The following is a 16,167-nucleotide window of genomic DNA, read 5'->3' as shown; positions in this document are numbered from 1 at the left end:
CACACACACACACACACACACACACACACACACACACACACACACACACACACACACACACACACACACACACACACACACACACACCTTAAACTGTGATCTAACATGAGAAACCTTTCCATATCCTCATGCTGCACGCTTGAGGACTGGTGACGGTAAATCCCGATGCCTCTCTCCCTCCCTGCCTGCCTGCCTGCCTGCCTCTCTCTCTCCCTCCCTCCCTCCCTCCCTGCCTGCCTGCCTGCCTGCCTGCCTGCCCGTCTGTCTGCCTGCCTGTCTGTCTGCCCGTCTATCCGTCAGTTAGCCGAGCAACTGTTAATTGATGTTTATAGTTGGTTCTGCAGTCCGACAGGCCACGTGTTCTGCTTGTTCTGCTTGTTCTGCTGGTTCTGCTGGTTGAAATCATCTCAGGCAACAGACAAAAGAAAAGGGTCTGTCTGTCTGTGCCTCTTCGCTGTGGGTGAGGGGACGCCCTCGCTCCCTTCTCCTCCTCCTCTCTCTCTCTCTCCTGCCACGGGAGGGGGAACGGTGCGAGGGACTGCACTGGCATCGGTGTGGCGTCTGGTTCAGATGAGACCCGGACCCTCGGTGTGGCGTCTGGTTCAGATGAGACCCGGACCCTCGGTGTGGCGTCTGGTTCAGATGAGACCCGGACCCTCGGTGTGGCGTCTGGTTCAGATGAGACCCGGACCCTCGGTGTGGCGTCTGGTTCAGATGAGACCCGGACCCTTGGTGTGGCGTCTGGTTCAGATGAGACCCGGACCCTCGGTGTGGCGTCTGGTTCAGATGAGACCCGGACCCATCGGTGTGGGCGTCTGGTTCAGATGAGACCCGGACCCTCGGTGTGGGCGTCTGGTTCAGATGAGACCCGGACCCTCGGTGTGGACGTCTGGTTCAGATGAGACCCGGACCCTCGGTGTGGCGTCTGGTTCAGATGAGACCCGGACCCTCGGTGTGGCGTCTGGTCCAGATGAGACCCGGACCCAATCGCGTGGCGTCTGGTCCAGATGAGACCCGGACCCTCGGTGTGGGCGTCTGGTCCAGATGAGACCCGGACCCTCGGTGTGGGCGTCTGGTCCAGATGAGACCCGGACCCTCGGTGTGGGCGTCTGGTCCAGATGAGACCCGGACCCCCTCCACTCTTTCCTCTTGCGTTCTCTCTCTCTCTCTCTCTCTCTCTTTCGCTCTTTCTCACGCACGCCCTGGGCCAGACTCCGGTCAGCGTCTCCTGAAGGACAGAGCAGGGTGTTACTGTAGAGACTGCGTTCTAACAGCGGCCACGCCCTGGGCCACGCCCTGGGCCACGCCCTGGGCCAGACTCCGGTCAGCGTCTCCTGAAGGACAGAGCAGGGTGTTACTGTAGAGACTGCGTTCTAACAGCGGGCGAGCATCGGGCCGACACATCGCCTAAACGCCCGGTATCGGCCCCGAGAAGATGAACGTTCCTCCGCCACCACTTTGACTATCGGCCGTTCGCCTGCTATCTGCGGTAGTCGCCAGTAGGGTCCCGTAGACCAGTAGGGTCCCGTAGACCAGTAGGGTCCCGTAGACCAACGATGCACTTCCGGAAAAATCGTCTGGCCGCCCGCTGTTAGAACGTACTGTAAGCCCTACTCTTATGCACTGCATGGGTTAACGCTCCCAGCCTGTGGAGCGGCGCTCCCAGCCTGTGGAGCGACGCTCCCAGCCTGTGGAGCGACGCTCCCAGCCTGTGGAGCGGCGCTCCACAGCCTGTGGAGCGGCGCTCCCAGCCTGTAGAGCGACGCTCCCAGCCTGTGGAGCGACGCTCCCAGCCTGTGGAGCGGCGCTCCCAGCCTGTGGAGCGGCGCTCCACAGCCTGTGGAGCGACGCTCCCAGCCTGTGGAGCGATGCGCTCCCAGCCTGTGGAGCGGCGCTCCACAGCCTGTGGAGCGACGCTCCCAGCCTGTGGAGCGACGCTCCCAGCCTGTGGAGCGACGCTCCCAGCCTGTGGAGCGACGCTCCCAGCCTGTGGAGCGGCGCTCCACAGGCTGGGAGCGCCGCTCCCAGCCTGTGGAGCGACGCTCCCAGCCTGTGGAGCGCCGCTCCCAGCCTGTGGAGCGACGCTCCCAGCCTGTGGAGCGATGCTTCCAGCCTGTGGAGCGGCGCTCCCAGCCTGTGGAGCGGTGCTCCCAGCCATTCACTCTCATCACATTTCATTCACTCTCATCACATTTTGGAAACATCTGTAATGTATGGATTCTTCCATATGAAACATCTGTAATGTATGGATTCTTCCATATGAAACATCTGTAATGTATGGATTCTTCCATATGAAACATCTGTAATGTATGGATTCTTCCATATGAAACATCTGTAATGTATGGATTCTTCCATATCCCTGTAACACCCAGCGTTGCAATACTACATACAATACAATACATATTTGAATTAATTAATTCTTATTTTTTTGTTCTTTTTCACCAATACGTCATCATTGATGTTCATTGCAATGCCATTGGTCATGATATTTGCATATAAATACCCCCCACAGAGGCTGAAATTCATACAAATTAAAAATCTCTGGACTGTGCAATTTAACCCTGATAAAAGTAAGTAAAATAACTAATATATATTTATTGTGATCATTAGAATGTCTAGAACACGTTTTATTCATTATTGTGAAAGATATCCCCCAAATGTAAATTATTATGTTATCTATTATTATGATTCTGATTCTGATTCTGATTATTCATTTATTATTATAATAAATGTGGATAAAATTTGCACACAAAGAAAATAATATTTTTTTGACATAATTTCCTCTGATAAGTCCAAGTAGTAAAACGTAGTGAGGTTGAAATCTGTTTTTTGCAAGTAGAAATGAATCCGGGTTTTACAGGGTTAAAGAAACAAGAAAGACAAGCTGGTTTTAATAAAGAAAATAGAAAATTCAAACTTTATTATTATTATTACATAAATATATTTCCCCCAGTTTGACAAGAAAAAAAAACAATCATGTCGTTATGAATCCTTACCTGCAAAGCAGAAAATACATTTAGGTAAAACATATTTGCACACAAACAATAAATGAAGTGGGTGTCATTCCAATCCTTTGATTGATTGGCTTTGAGCGCGCGCACACGCACGCGCACGCACACACGCACGCACGCACGCACACACACACACACACACACAGGTTGTCCTTAGTTTCATGACCCTAACCTGCTGCTCTTTGCAACATTCGCGTCTCTCTCGTCTGTCTTTGCTTCTTAATGTCTTTCACTTCTTTCCTGCTTTTCAAAAGTATTCTCTTCAGAGACACCAATAGGTGCCTTGGAGTCATTAACTCATGTTGTGTTGTGCACGTGTGTTGCCGTGTGGCGGCCATCGGTGTGAGGGAGAGGCTCACCTTCCTCCCGTCTTGAAGATGAGGTCAGCGTTGGGCGCACCCTTCGGGTGCTGGTAGCGAGGTCTGCGCTCCCGGTTGGTGTTGGCCTGCGCTGGACGCTGGGCCAGAGACTGCAGCATCTCTGGAACACAGAGATGAACACAGAGGATGAACACAGAGGAACACAGAGATGAACACAGAGGATGAACACAGAGGAACACAGAGACTGCAGCATCTCTGGAACACAGAGATGAACACAGAGGAACACAGAGGATGAACACAGAGGAACACAGAGACTGCAGCATCTCTGGAACACAAAAACACAACGAATTAGAAAACCACATTTTCATCCCATTTCTTCTGAACTTCTCCTCGACAATACTCCCTGGTAGTCCTGTATTAAAGTAATGAATTGAACAGTGCGTACCCTGGTAGTCCTGTATTAAAGTAATGAATTGAACAGTGCGTACCCTGGTAGTCCTGTATTAAAGTAATGAATTGAACAGTGCGTACCCTGGTAGTCCTGTATAAAGTGATGAATTGAACAGTGCGTACCCTGGTAGTCCTGTATAAAGTAATGAATTGAACAGTGCGTACCCTGGTAGTCCTGTATAAAGTGATGAATTGAACAGTGCGTACCCTGGTAGTCCTGTATAAAGTAATGAATTGAACAGTGCGTACCCTGGTAGTCCTGTATTAAAGTAATGAATTGAACAGTGCGTACCCTGGTAGTCCTGTATTAAGGTGATGAATTGAACAGTGCGTACCCTGGTAGTCCTGTATTAAAGTAATGAATTGAACAGTGCGTACCCTGGTAGTCCTGTATTAAAGTAATGAATTGAACAGTGCGTACCCTGGTAGTCCTGTATAAAGTGATGAATTGAACAGTGCGTACCCTGGTAGTCCTCCTGTATTAAAGTAATGAATTGAACAGTGCGTACCCTGGTAGTCCTGTATTAAAGTGATGAATTGAACAGTGCGTACCCTGGTAGTCCTCCTGTATTAAAGTAATGAATTGAACAGTGCGTACCCTGGTAGTCCTGTATTAAAGTGATGAATTGAACAGTGCGTACCCTGGTAGTCCTCCTGTATTAAAGTAATGAATTGAACAGTGCGTACCCTGGTAGTCCTGTATAAAGTGATGAATTGAACAGTGCGTACCCTGGTAGTCCTGTATTAAAGTGATGAATTGAACAGTGCGTACCCTGGTAGTCCTGTATTAAGGTGATGAATTGAACAGTGCGTACCCTGGTAGTCCTGTATTAAAGTGATGAATTGAACAGTGCGTACCCTGGTAGTCCTGTATTAAAGTGATGAATTGAACAGTGCGTACCCTGGTAGTCCTGTATTAAAGTGATGAATTGAACAGTGCGTACCCTGGTAGTCCTGTATTAAAGTGATGAATTGAACAGTGCGTACCCTGGTAGTCCTGTATTAAAGTAATGAATTGAACAGTGCGTACCCTGGTAGTCCTGTATTAAGGTGATGAATTGAACAGTGCGTACCCTGGTAGTCCTGTATTAAAGTAATGAATTGAACAGTGCGTACCCTGGTAGTCCTGTATTAAAGTGATGAATTGAACAGTGCGTACCCTGGTAGTCCTGTATTAAGGTAATGAATTGAACAGTGCGTACCCTGGTAGTCCTGTATTAAAGTGATGAATTGAACAGTGCGTACCCTGGTAGTCCTGTATTAAAGTGATGAATTGAACAGTGCGTACCCTGGTAGTCCTGTATTAAAGTGATGAATTGAACAGTGCGTACCCTGGTAGTCCTCCTGTATTAAAGTGATGAATTGAACAGTGCGTACCCTGGTAGTCCTGTATTAAAGTGATGAATTGAACAGTGCGTACCCTGGTAGTCCTCCTGTATTAAAGTAATGAATTGAACAGTGCGTACCCTGGTAGTCCTGTATTAAAGTGATGAATTGAACAGTGCGTACCCTGGTAGTCCTGTATTAAGGTGATGAATTGAACAGTGCGTACCCTGGTAGTCCTGTATTAAAGTGATGAATTGAACAGTGCGTACCCTGGTAGTCCTGTATTAAAGTGATGAATTGAACAGTGCGTACCCTGGTAGTCCTGTATTAAAGTGATGAATTGAACAGTGCGTACCCTGGTAGTCCTGTATTAAAGTGATGAATTGAACAGTGCGTACCCTGGTAGTCCTGTATTAAAGTGATGAATTGAACAGTGCGTACCCTGGTAGTCCTGTATTAAAGTGATGAATTGAACAGTGCGTACCCTGGTAGTCCTGTATTAAAGTGATGAATTGAACAGTGCGTACCCTGGTAGTCCTGTATTAAGGTGATGAATTGAACAGTGCGTACCCTGGTAGTCCTGTATTAAAGTAATGAATTGAACAGTGCGTACCCTGGTAGTCCTGTATTAAAGTGATGAATTGAACAGTGCGTACCCTGGTAGTCCTGTATTAAAGTGATGAATTGAACAGTGCGTACCCTGGTAGTCCTGTATTAAAGTGATGAATTGAACAGTGCGTACCCTGGTAGTCCTGTATTAAAGTAATGAATTGAACAGTGCGTACCCTGGTAGTCCTGTATTAAAGTGATGAATTGAACAGTGCGTACCCTGGTAGTCCTGTATTAAAGTGATGAATTGAACAGTGCGTACCCTGGTAGTCCTGTATTAAAGTGATGAATTGAACAGTGCGTACCCTGGTAGTCCTGTATTAAAGTAATGAATTGAACAGTGCGTACCCTGGTAGTCCTGTATTAAAGTGATGAATTGAACAGTGCGTACCCTGGTAGTCCTGTATTAAGGTGATGAATTGAACAGTGCGTACCCTGGTAGTCCTGTATTAAGGTAATGAATTGAACAGTGCGTACCCTGGTAGTCCTGTATTAAAGTGATGAATTGAACAGTGCGTACCCTGGTAGTCCTGTATTAAAGTGATGAATTGAACAGTGCGTACCCTGGTAGTCCTGTATTAAAGTGATGAATTGAACAGTGCGTACCCTGGTAGTCCTGTATTAAGGTGATGAATTGAACAGTGCGTACCCTGGTAGTCCTGTATTAAAGTGATGAATTGAACAGTGCGTACCCTGGTAGTCCTGTATTAAGGTGATGAATTGAACAGTGCGTACCCTGGTAGTCCTGTATTAAAGTGATGAATTGAACAGTGCGTACCCTGGTAGTCCTGTTTTAAAGTGATGAATTGAACAGTGCGTACCCTGGTAGTCCTGTATTAAAGTGATGAATTGAACAGTGCGTACCCTGGTAGTCCTGTATAAAGTGATGAATTGAACAGTGCGTACCCTGGTAGTCCTGTATTAAGGTGATGAATTGAACAGTGCGTACCCTGGTAGTCCTGTATTAAAGTGATGAATTGAACAGTGCGTACCCTGGTAGTCCTGTATTAAGGTGATGAATTGAACAGTGCGTACCCTGGTAGTCCTGTATTAAGGTGATGAATTGAACAGTGCGTACCCTGGTAGTCCTGTATTAAAGTGATGAATTGAACAGTGCGTACCCTGGTAGTCCTGTATAAAGTGATGAATTGAACAGTGCGTACCCTGGTAGTCCTGTATTAAAGTGATGAATTGAACAGTGCGTACCCTGGTAGTCCTGTATTAAAGTGATGAATTGAACAGTGCGTACCCTGGTAGTCCTCCTGCTCCTGCCTCTCGTTGATATCCAGGGTGAGTTTCTTCATCTTCATGCGTTCCTCCTGCTCAGCCTGTTGTTGGTTGAAATGGTTGGCGGCGAGGTGGGAGGAGAGGGGCACGTTGAGGATCTTATACTGGGGAGCGCACGCACACACACACACACACACACACACACACAGTACACACTTAACATCTTTATTTGCATTCACATTTAACAAGAAAACCTTGAACACAAACAATAGTGGAAACTCTACAAGTGCTTTAGGATACAGATCTCTCACACACACACACACACACACACACACACACACACACACACACACACACACACACACACACACACACACACACACACACACACACACACACACACACACACACACACACACACACACACACACACACACACACACACACACACACACACACACACACACACACACACACACACACACACCTACCTTCGACTGAAACAGCGGCTACGCCTGATTTATTAAACTTAAATGGTGCCACGGACCACAAATAACACGTCTATTACAAGTTGTGAGCTTGTGATTGGCTAGTTCCGTGAGACGCCCGTACAGCTTGTGATGGGCTAGTTCCGTGCGTGAGACGCCCGTACAGCTTGTGATTGGCTAGTTCCGTGCGTGAGACGCCCGTACAGCTTGTGATTGGCTAGTTCCGTGCGTGAGACGCCCGTACGCACGCAAATACGCAGAACTCAAGGCTTTACTTAACCCATTCACCTTTTGGTGTTTTAAGCATTGTGTTGTACTTTAGCTGTTGAAAAAAAGCAGATCTACAAGCTCGTAGCGCGGCACCGAGTGGCGCGCTACGAGCTTGTAGGTCTGCTATTTTTTGAAAAAACGTGAAAATGTGACGCAAATCTTTGAATATAAATTCTTTCAGAGTGAATGTTTTTAACTCATATATTTGCTTCTGGGGGGTCCCTGGAACTACATATTTTCAGATGGGGGTCCTTGACATGAAAAAGGTTGAGCACCACTGACATAGAAACATGAGGTTTTTCAGAAAACTGTCAGGTTTTAGAAGCCATTTCCTATAAATGGGTTAACCCATTTTGGGCGGGAACCCCTTTTGGTGTTTTAACTAAGCATTATGTAATACTTTAGCTATTGAAAAATAGCAGATCTACAAGCTCGTAGCGCGCCACGCGCTATGAGCTTGTAGGTCTACACCCTACTACCCTCGCTGGCCTTGAGTTCCACTAAGGCTCCCTCGCTGGCCTTGAGAAAAGGCCACACCCTAAAGGCTCTGCCCCCAAACCACACATTCCACCAGCCCAGTTCTGCCTAAATACACACAAGACTGCAACTCAGAGAGTCAATATTATCCCTGGGCTCAGTCGGGACAGAGCTGAGACTGTAAGAGACGCTCAATCAAAAGGAACCAAGGCCTGAAAGTAAGAGTGAGAGTGTGTGTGTGTGTGAGAGAGAGAGAGAGAGTCAGAGAGAGTGAGAGAGACAGACAGACAGACATACAGACAAAGGTGTGTGTGTGCACGCGTGTGTGTGTGTGTGAGAGAGAGAGAGAGAGAGAGAGAGTCAGAGAGAGTGAGAGAGACAGACAGACAGACATACAGACAAAGGTGTGTGTGTGCACGCGTGTGTGTGTGTGTGAGACACGTGTAAGCAAAGCAAAGCAAAGTTACTATATTTACCCAGGGTAACTGGACTAAGCATCAGATACTTGTTTACAGCCAGGCCCTGCTCATAGAACATTTCATGGTAGTGGTTCAATGCCTTGCTCAAGGGCACTTCAGCGGTGGTAATTTTAACGCGCCGGTCCGGGGATACGAACTGGCGACCTTCCGGTATCAAGACCGCTCCGCAAACCGTTCGGCCACCGCTGCCACTGTGTGTGTGTGTGTGTGTGTGTGAGACACGTGTGTGTGTGTGAGACACATGTGTGTGTGTGTGTGTGTGTGTGTGTGTGTGACACGTGTGTGTGTGTGTGTGTGTGTGTGTGTGTGTGTGTGTGTGTGTGTGTGTGTGTGAGACACGTGTGTGTGTGTGAGACGTGTGTGTGTGTGTGTGTGAGACATGTGTGTGTGTGTGTGTGTGTGTGCGTGTGTGTGTGTGAGACATGTGTGTGTGTGTGTGTGTGTGTGTGTGTGTGCGTGCTACCTGCTGCTTGTTGCCTTTGCGTGTGAGCATGACAAACTGCATGGTGTCAGAGATGTCCTGGTGGGGCTCCGCGGTGCAGGGGACCCCCCCCGGGACCCCCGGGACCCCCCCTCCTTTCTTCAGCTGGCTCTTCAGCTGCAGTGGAATGGCCACGTCCAGCTGGTGCACCTTGACCGCCTCGCCGCTGCGCTGCTACACCAAACAAACGCACCACAAGTCAAACCCGCCCTAGTGAGGCATCAAGGTCATTCCAAACCCTCTATGGCTTGTCCTGAACACATTCTGGGCGGGAACCCCTTTTGGTGTTTTAACTAAGCATTGTGTTGTACTTTAGCTATTGAAAAATAGCAGATCTACAAGCTCGTAGCGCGCCACTCGGTGGTGCGCTACGAGCTTGTAGATCTGCGCTATGAGCTTGTAGATCTGCTATTTTTTAAAAGAATCGTGAAAATGCGGCACAAATCTTTGAATATATATTCTTTCAGAAGACTTTCATTTTTTATTTCGACGTCAGACCGTACGACGTGTGGGAACGGCATAACTAACCTAACCGGCAGGGTGATAACCGGCGGGGTGCTAACCGGCGGGGTGCTAACCGGCGGGGTGCTAACCGGCGGGGTGCTAACCGGCGGGGTGCTAACCGGCGGGGTGCAAACCGGCGGGGTGCTAACCGGCGGGGTGCTAACCGGCGGGGTGCAAACCGGCGGGGTGCAAACCGGCGGGGTGCTAACCGGCGGGGTGCTAACCGGCGGGGTGCTAACCGGCGGGGTGCTAACCGGCGGGGTGCTAACCGGCGGGGTGCTAACCGGCGGGGTGCTAACCGGCGGGGTGCTAACCGGCGGGGTGCTAAGTGGCGGGGTGCTAACCGGCGGGGTGCTAACCGGCGGGGTGCTAAGTGGCGGGGTGCTAACCGGCAGGGTGCTAACCGGCGGGGTGCTAACCGGCGGGGTGCAAACCGGCGGGGTGCTAACCGGCGGGGTGCTAAGTGGCGGGGTGCTAACCGGCGGGGTGCTAACCGGCGGGGTGCTAACCGGCGGGGTGCTAACCGGCGGGGTGCTAACCGGCGGGGTGCTAACCGGCGGGGTGCTAACCGGCGGGGTGCAAACCGGCGGGGTGCAAACCGGCGGGGTGCTAACCGGCGGGGTGCTAACCGGCGGGGTGCTAACCGGCGGGGTGCTAACCGGCGGGGTGCTAAGTGGCGGGGTGCTAACCGGCAGGGTGCTAACCGGCAGGGTGCTAACCGGCGGGGTGCTAAGTGGCGGGGTGCTAACCGGCAGGGTGCTAAGTGGCGGGGTGCTAAGTGGCGGGGTGCTAAGTGGCGGGGTGCTAACCGGCAGGGTGCTAAGTGGCGGGGTGCTAAGTGGCGGGGTGCTAACCGGCAGGGTGCTAAGTGGCGGGGTGCTAAGTGGCGGGGTGCTAACCGGCGGGGTGCTAACCGGCGGGGTGCTAACCGGCGGGGTGCTAACCGGCAGGGTGCTAACCGGCGGGGTGCTAAGCGGCGGGGTGCTAACCGGCGGGGTGCTAAGTGGCGGGGTGCTAACCGGCGGGGTGCTAACCGGCGGGGTGCTAACCGGCGGGGTGCTAACCGGCGGGGTGCTAACCGGCGGGGTGCTAACCGGCAGGGTGCTAACCGGCGGGGTGCTAACCGGCAGGGTGCTAACCGGCGGGGTGCTAACCGGCAGGGTGCTAACCGGCGGGGTGCTAACCGGCGGGGTGCTAACCGGTGGGGTGCTAACCGGCGGGGTGCTAACCGGTGGGGTGCTAACCGGCGGGGTGCTAACCGGCGGGGTGCTAAGTGGCGGGGTGCTAACCGGCGGGGTGCTAACCGGTGGGGTGCTAACCGGTGGGGTGCTAACCGGTGGGGTGCTAACCGGTGGGGTGCTAACCGGTGGGGTGCTAACCGGCGGGGTGCTAACCGGTGGGGTGCTAACCGGTGGGGTGCTAACCGGTGGGGTGCTAACCGGTGGGGTGCTAACCGGTGGGGTGCTAACCGGTGGGGTGCTAACCGGCGGGGTGCTAACCGGCGGGGTGCTAACCGGCGGGGTGCTAACCGGCGGGGTGCTAAGTGGCGGGGTGCTAACCGGCGGGGTGCTAACCGGCGGGGTGCTAACCGGCGGGGTGCTAACCGGCGGGGTGCTAACCGGCGGGGTGCTAAGTGGCGGGGTGCTAACCGGCGGGGTGCTAACCGGCGGGGTGCTAACCGGCGGGGTGCTAACCGGCGGGGTGCTAACCGGCGGGGTGCTAACCGGCGGGGTGCTAAGTGCATCTTCAATGATATTCAATTTCTTTCTTTTTAAAATGTTTTAGTTGGACTCTAAGGCTTCGCTCTTCGTTCGCCCGCGGTCCCGGTCACTTCCCTGTTTACCGCTGCAGAAAGGATGCCTCGTCTCTCCTAATCTAAGGAGCTCTCCGTGGTTTTGATCTGATGGATATATAATACTAAGCTCTTCATTTCTGACTTCTCACCTGCCTCTCTTTCAAAATATGAACGAGAGGGATCATCGAGCGATTTTATCGTAACGATAGCGAGGTAAGCAAGCAAAAATATGTCTGAAATGAACAGATCTACAAGCTTACATCATGTACCATACCGTACATACCATTCCGTGTCGATAACTTGTACATCTGTTATGTTTGCGCATGTGAACCTCGTACGCTGCCGTTACATTTGCGCTGCGCCTCCTAGGATGCGGGGCTAGTGGTCTACTACTATAATCAGCGGACAGCTGTCATATCAATAGTGATCCCCGTAAAAAATACTAATAACTAATTATTAATGCAACCTCACAACTGCCGACGCCCGACGGCTATTTTGGCTATCGTCCTGTATTTGGTCCTCTATAAAGTCAGAATGCACGCCAGTAACGAAACGCACCGTGGTTCGTTTGGAAGCGAACAGAGTCCGGCCTTTTTTAGCAGACCATGGTTTGTTTCTTTGATCCGCACCAGAGTTGGGATGCACGTTCACACCAACCGAACCGAAGGGGTAAGCGGACCATGGTTCGTTGGGATGCACGTTCACACCAACCGAACCGAAGGGGTAAGCGGACCATGGTTCGTTGGGATGCACGTTCACACCAACCGAACCGAAGGGGTAAGCGGACCATGGTTCGTTGGGATGCACGTTCACACCAACCGAACCGAAGGGGTAAGCGGACCATGGTTCGTTGGGATGCACGTTCACACCAACCGAACCGAAGGGGTAAGCGGACCATGGTTCGTTTTAAATGAACCAAACAGTCCCGGTGTGAAAGCGCCCTACATGTCATCAAACGGTGGTTCCTACATGTCACCAAACGGTGGTTCCTACATGTCACCAAACGGTGGTTCCTACATGTCACCAAACGGTGGTTCCTACATGTCACCAAACGGTGGTTCCTACATGTCATCAAACGGTGGTTCCTACATGTCACCAAACGGTGGTTCCTACATGTCACCAAACGGTGGTTCCTACATGTCACCAAACGGTGGTTCCTACATGTCACCAAACGGTGGTTCCTACATGTCACCAAACGGTGGTTCCTACATGTCACCAAACGGTGGTTCCTACATGTCACCAAACGGTGGTTCCTACATGTCACCAAACGGTGGTTCCTACATGTCACCAAACGGTGGTTCCTACATGTCACCAAACGGTGGTTCCTACATGTCACCAAACGGTGGTTCCTACATGTCACCAAACGGTGGTTCCTACATGTCACCAAACGGTGGTTCCTACATGTCACCAAACGGTGGTTCCTACATGTCACCAAACGGTGGTTCCTACATGTCACCAAACGGTGGTTCCTACATGTCACCAAACGGTGGTTCCTACATGTCACCAAACGGTGGTTCCTACATGTCACCAAACGGTGGTTCCGCGGCTCAGACGCTGAATAAAGGGCTTTAAACCAACTGGTCCAACTCAACACTGAGTGGTTCTGGTTCTGGTTCAGGATTACCTGCAGGTTCTCCAGCATCATCTTGTCCAGAGCCTGGATGAAGTCCTCATCCTCGGCACAGGCCACGTGCTTCAGACCCCCACTCCGTAGGGTCACCTCCTAGAGGGAGAGAAACACAGTCCATAAGCATTATTATTAGTATAAAAATAGCAGATCTACAAGCTCGTAGCTCGGCACAGAGTGCCGCGCTACGAGCACTCTGTGCCCTATACCCCCTGAATATAGGGGTTGGTGGCCAATTACATATATTTTTGGGGGTTCTTGACATGAAATATTGAGCACCACTGACAGAAACATGGGGTTAGGGTTAGACAGAAACATGGGGTTAGGGTTAGGCAGAAACATGGGGTTAGGGTTAGACAGAAACATGGGGTTAGGGTTAGGGTTAGACAGAAACATGGGGTTAGGGTTAGGGTTAGACAGAAACATGGGGTTAGGGTTAGGGTTAGACAGAAACATGGGGTTAGGGTTAGACAGAAACATGGGGTTAGGGTTAGGGTTAGACAGAAACATGGGGTTAGGGTTAGACAGAAACATGGGGTTAGGGTTAGACAGAAACATGAGGTTAGGGTTAGGGTTAGACAGAAACATGGGGTTAGGGTTAGACAGAAACATGGGGTTAGGGTTAGACAGAAACATGGGGTTAGGGTTAGGGTTAGACAGAAACATGGGGTTAGGGTTAGACAGAAACATGGGGTTAGGGTTAGGGTTAGACAGAAACATGGGGTTAGGGTTAGACAGAAACATGGGGTTAGGGTTAGACAGAAACATGGGGTTAGGGTTAGACAGAAACATGGGGTTAGGGTTAGGGTTAGACAGAAACATGGGGTTAGGGTTAGACAGAAACATGGGGTTAGGGTTAGGGTTAGACAGAAACATGGGGTTAGGGTTAGACAGAAACATGGGGTTAGGGTTAGGGTTAGACAGAAACATGGGGTTAGGGTTAGGGTTAGACAGAAACATGAGGTTAGGGTTAGACAGAAACATGGGGTTAGGGTTAGACAGAAACATGGGGTTAGGGTTAGGGTTAGACAGAAACATGGGGTTAGGGTTAGACAGAAACATGGGGTTAGGGTTAGGCAGAAACATGGGGTTAGGGTTAGGGTTAGACAGAAACATGGGGTTAGGGTTAGACAGAAACATGGGGTTAGGGTTAGACAGAAACATGGGGTTAGGGTTAGGGTTAGACAGAAACATGGGGTTAGGGTTAGGGTTAGACAGAAACATGGGGTTAGGGTTAGACAGAAACATGGGGTTAGGGTTAGACAGAAACATGGGGTTAGGGTTAGGGGGTTAGGGTTAGGGTTAGACAGAAACATGGGGTTAGGGTTAGGGTTAGACAGAAACATGGGGTTTCTCAGAAAACTGTCAGGATTTAGAAGGTATTTGTAGAATCAGGTCTAAATTGTCTCACGTTGTTCTCGTCGTCCGTCTCGTTCTCCTTGTTGGAGTCGGTCAGGTAGTCGGTGTTCTCCTCCTCCTCTTCCTCCCTCTCCTCTTCATCGTTCTCTGAACCCTCCTGGAACACAGAGACACACACACACACACACACACACACACACACACACACACACACACACACACACACACACACACACACACACACACACACACACACACACACACACACACACACACACACACACACACACACACACACACACACACACACACAGATGACTTTTGTACTTTCACTGAAGTACATTTTGAATTCCTTTACTTGTAAATATAGAGTATTTCTATATTACAGAATTGATACTTTTACAGCAAAGTAAAACATTTGGTGGCATAATTCATATAATTGTTGGGGTCCTTGACATGAAATATTGAATCATGAGGTTTTTCAGAAAAAAAGGCATTTTAAAAAGACGTCAGGCCAAAATGGGTTAAGTTTACGTATGATTCATGATGACTATTTCTTTATTATTATATACCTTTATTGAAAGGATAAACCCCTTGAGATGTCACATCTCATTTTCGAGGAGGTCCTCAACACAAATGAACAGTACATACAATACATACGATACAACAGTACGTCCAAACACACAAATATATACACACAAAACAAAACAGAACAAAACAAAAGCTCTCCCAGAGATAGCCACTCCCACTCTCCCAAAGATAGCCAATCCCATCCCACCAATTAAAGATAGCCACTCCCATCCCACCAATTAAAGATAGCCACTCCCATCCCACCAATTAAAGATAGCCACTCCCATCCCACCAATTCAAAGATAGCCACTCCCATCCCACCAATTCAAAGATAGCCACTCCCATCCCACCAATTAAAGATGGCCACTCCCATCCCACCAATTAAAGATGGCCACTCCCATCCCACCAATTAAAGATGGCCACTCCCATCCCACCAATTAAAGATGGCCACTCCCATCCCACCAATTAAAGATAGCCACTCCCATCCCACCAATTCAAAGATAGCCACTCCCATCCCACCAATTAAAGATAGCCACTCCCATCCCACCAATTAAAGATAGCCACTCCCATCCCACCAATTCAAAGATAGCCACTCCCATCCCACCAATTCAAAGATAGCCACTCCCATCCCACCAATTCAAGATAGCCACTCCCATCCCACCAATTAAAGATAGCCACTCCCATCCCACCAATTAAAGATAGCCACTCCCATCCCACCAATTAAAGATAGCCACTCCCATCCCACCAATTAAAGATAGCCACTCCCATCCCACCAATTAAAGATAGCCACTCCCATCCCACCAATTAAAGATAGCCACTCCCATCCCACCAATTCAAAGATAGCCACTCCCATCCCACCAATTAAAGATAGCCACTCCCATCCCACCAATTAAAGATAGCCACTCCCATCCCACCAATTCAAAGATAGCCACTCCCATCCCACCAATTCAAAGATAGCCACTCCCATCCCACCAATTAAAGATAGCCACTCCCATCCCACCAATTAAAGATAGCCACTCCCATCCCACCAATTCAAAGATAGCCACTCCCATCCCACCAATTCAAAGATAGCCACTCCCATCCCACCAATTAAAGATAGCCACTCCCATCCCACCAATGAAAGATAGCCACTCCCATCCCACCAATTCAAAGATAGCCACTCCCATCCCACCAA

At 50.0% G+C, this 16,167-nt stretch overlaps 1 protein-coding gene across 6 annotated transcripts in view; it reads right to left on the bottom strand.

Moving 5' to 3' along the window:
* Positions 1–798: 798 nt before the first annotated feature.
* Positions 799–16,167, bottom strand: part of upf2 (UPF2 regulator of nonsense mediated mRNA decay) — a 94,973-nt gene continuing 79,604 nt past the window's right edge. For 2 of the 6 annotated variants that reach the window (XM_079530662.1, XM_079530660.1), the window contains 6 exons: positions 14,476–14,580; positions 13,062–13,160; positions 9,121–9,312; positions 6,966–7,107; positions 3,371–3,491; positions 799–1,228 (listed from right to left, as the gene is read on the bottom strand). In XM_079530662.1, coding sequence (XP_079386788.1) covers positions 1,219–1,228; positions 3,371–3,491; positions 6,966–7,107; positions 9,121–9,312; positions 13,062–13,160; positions 14,476–14,580 — 669 coding nt within the window. In that variant the 3' untranslated portion in view covers positions 799–1,218. Of the gene's footprint in view, positions 1,229–1,304; positions 1,335–2,903; positions 3,492–6,965; positions 7,108–9,120; positions 9,313–13,061; positions 13,161–14,475; positions 14,581–16,167 lie in introns of those variants that run through there. The other 4 variants (XM_079530663.1, XM_079530661.1, XM_079530664.1 and 1 more) reach the window with 4 other exon arrangements.

This window comes from Electrona antarctica (genome assembly GCF_951216825.1).
Source record: "Electrona antarctica genome assembly, contig: scaffold_47, whole genome shotgun sequence".
NCBI classification, from domain to species: domain Eukaryota; kingdom Metazoa; phylum Chordata; class Actinopteri; order Myctophiformes; family Myctophidae; genus Electrona; species Electrona antarctica.
The sequence above is the reverse complement of the archived record's forward strand: the minus strand, read 5'-3'. Positions and strand labels throughout refer to the sequence as shown.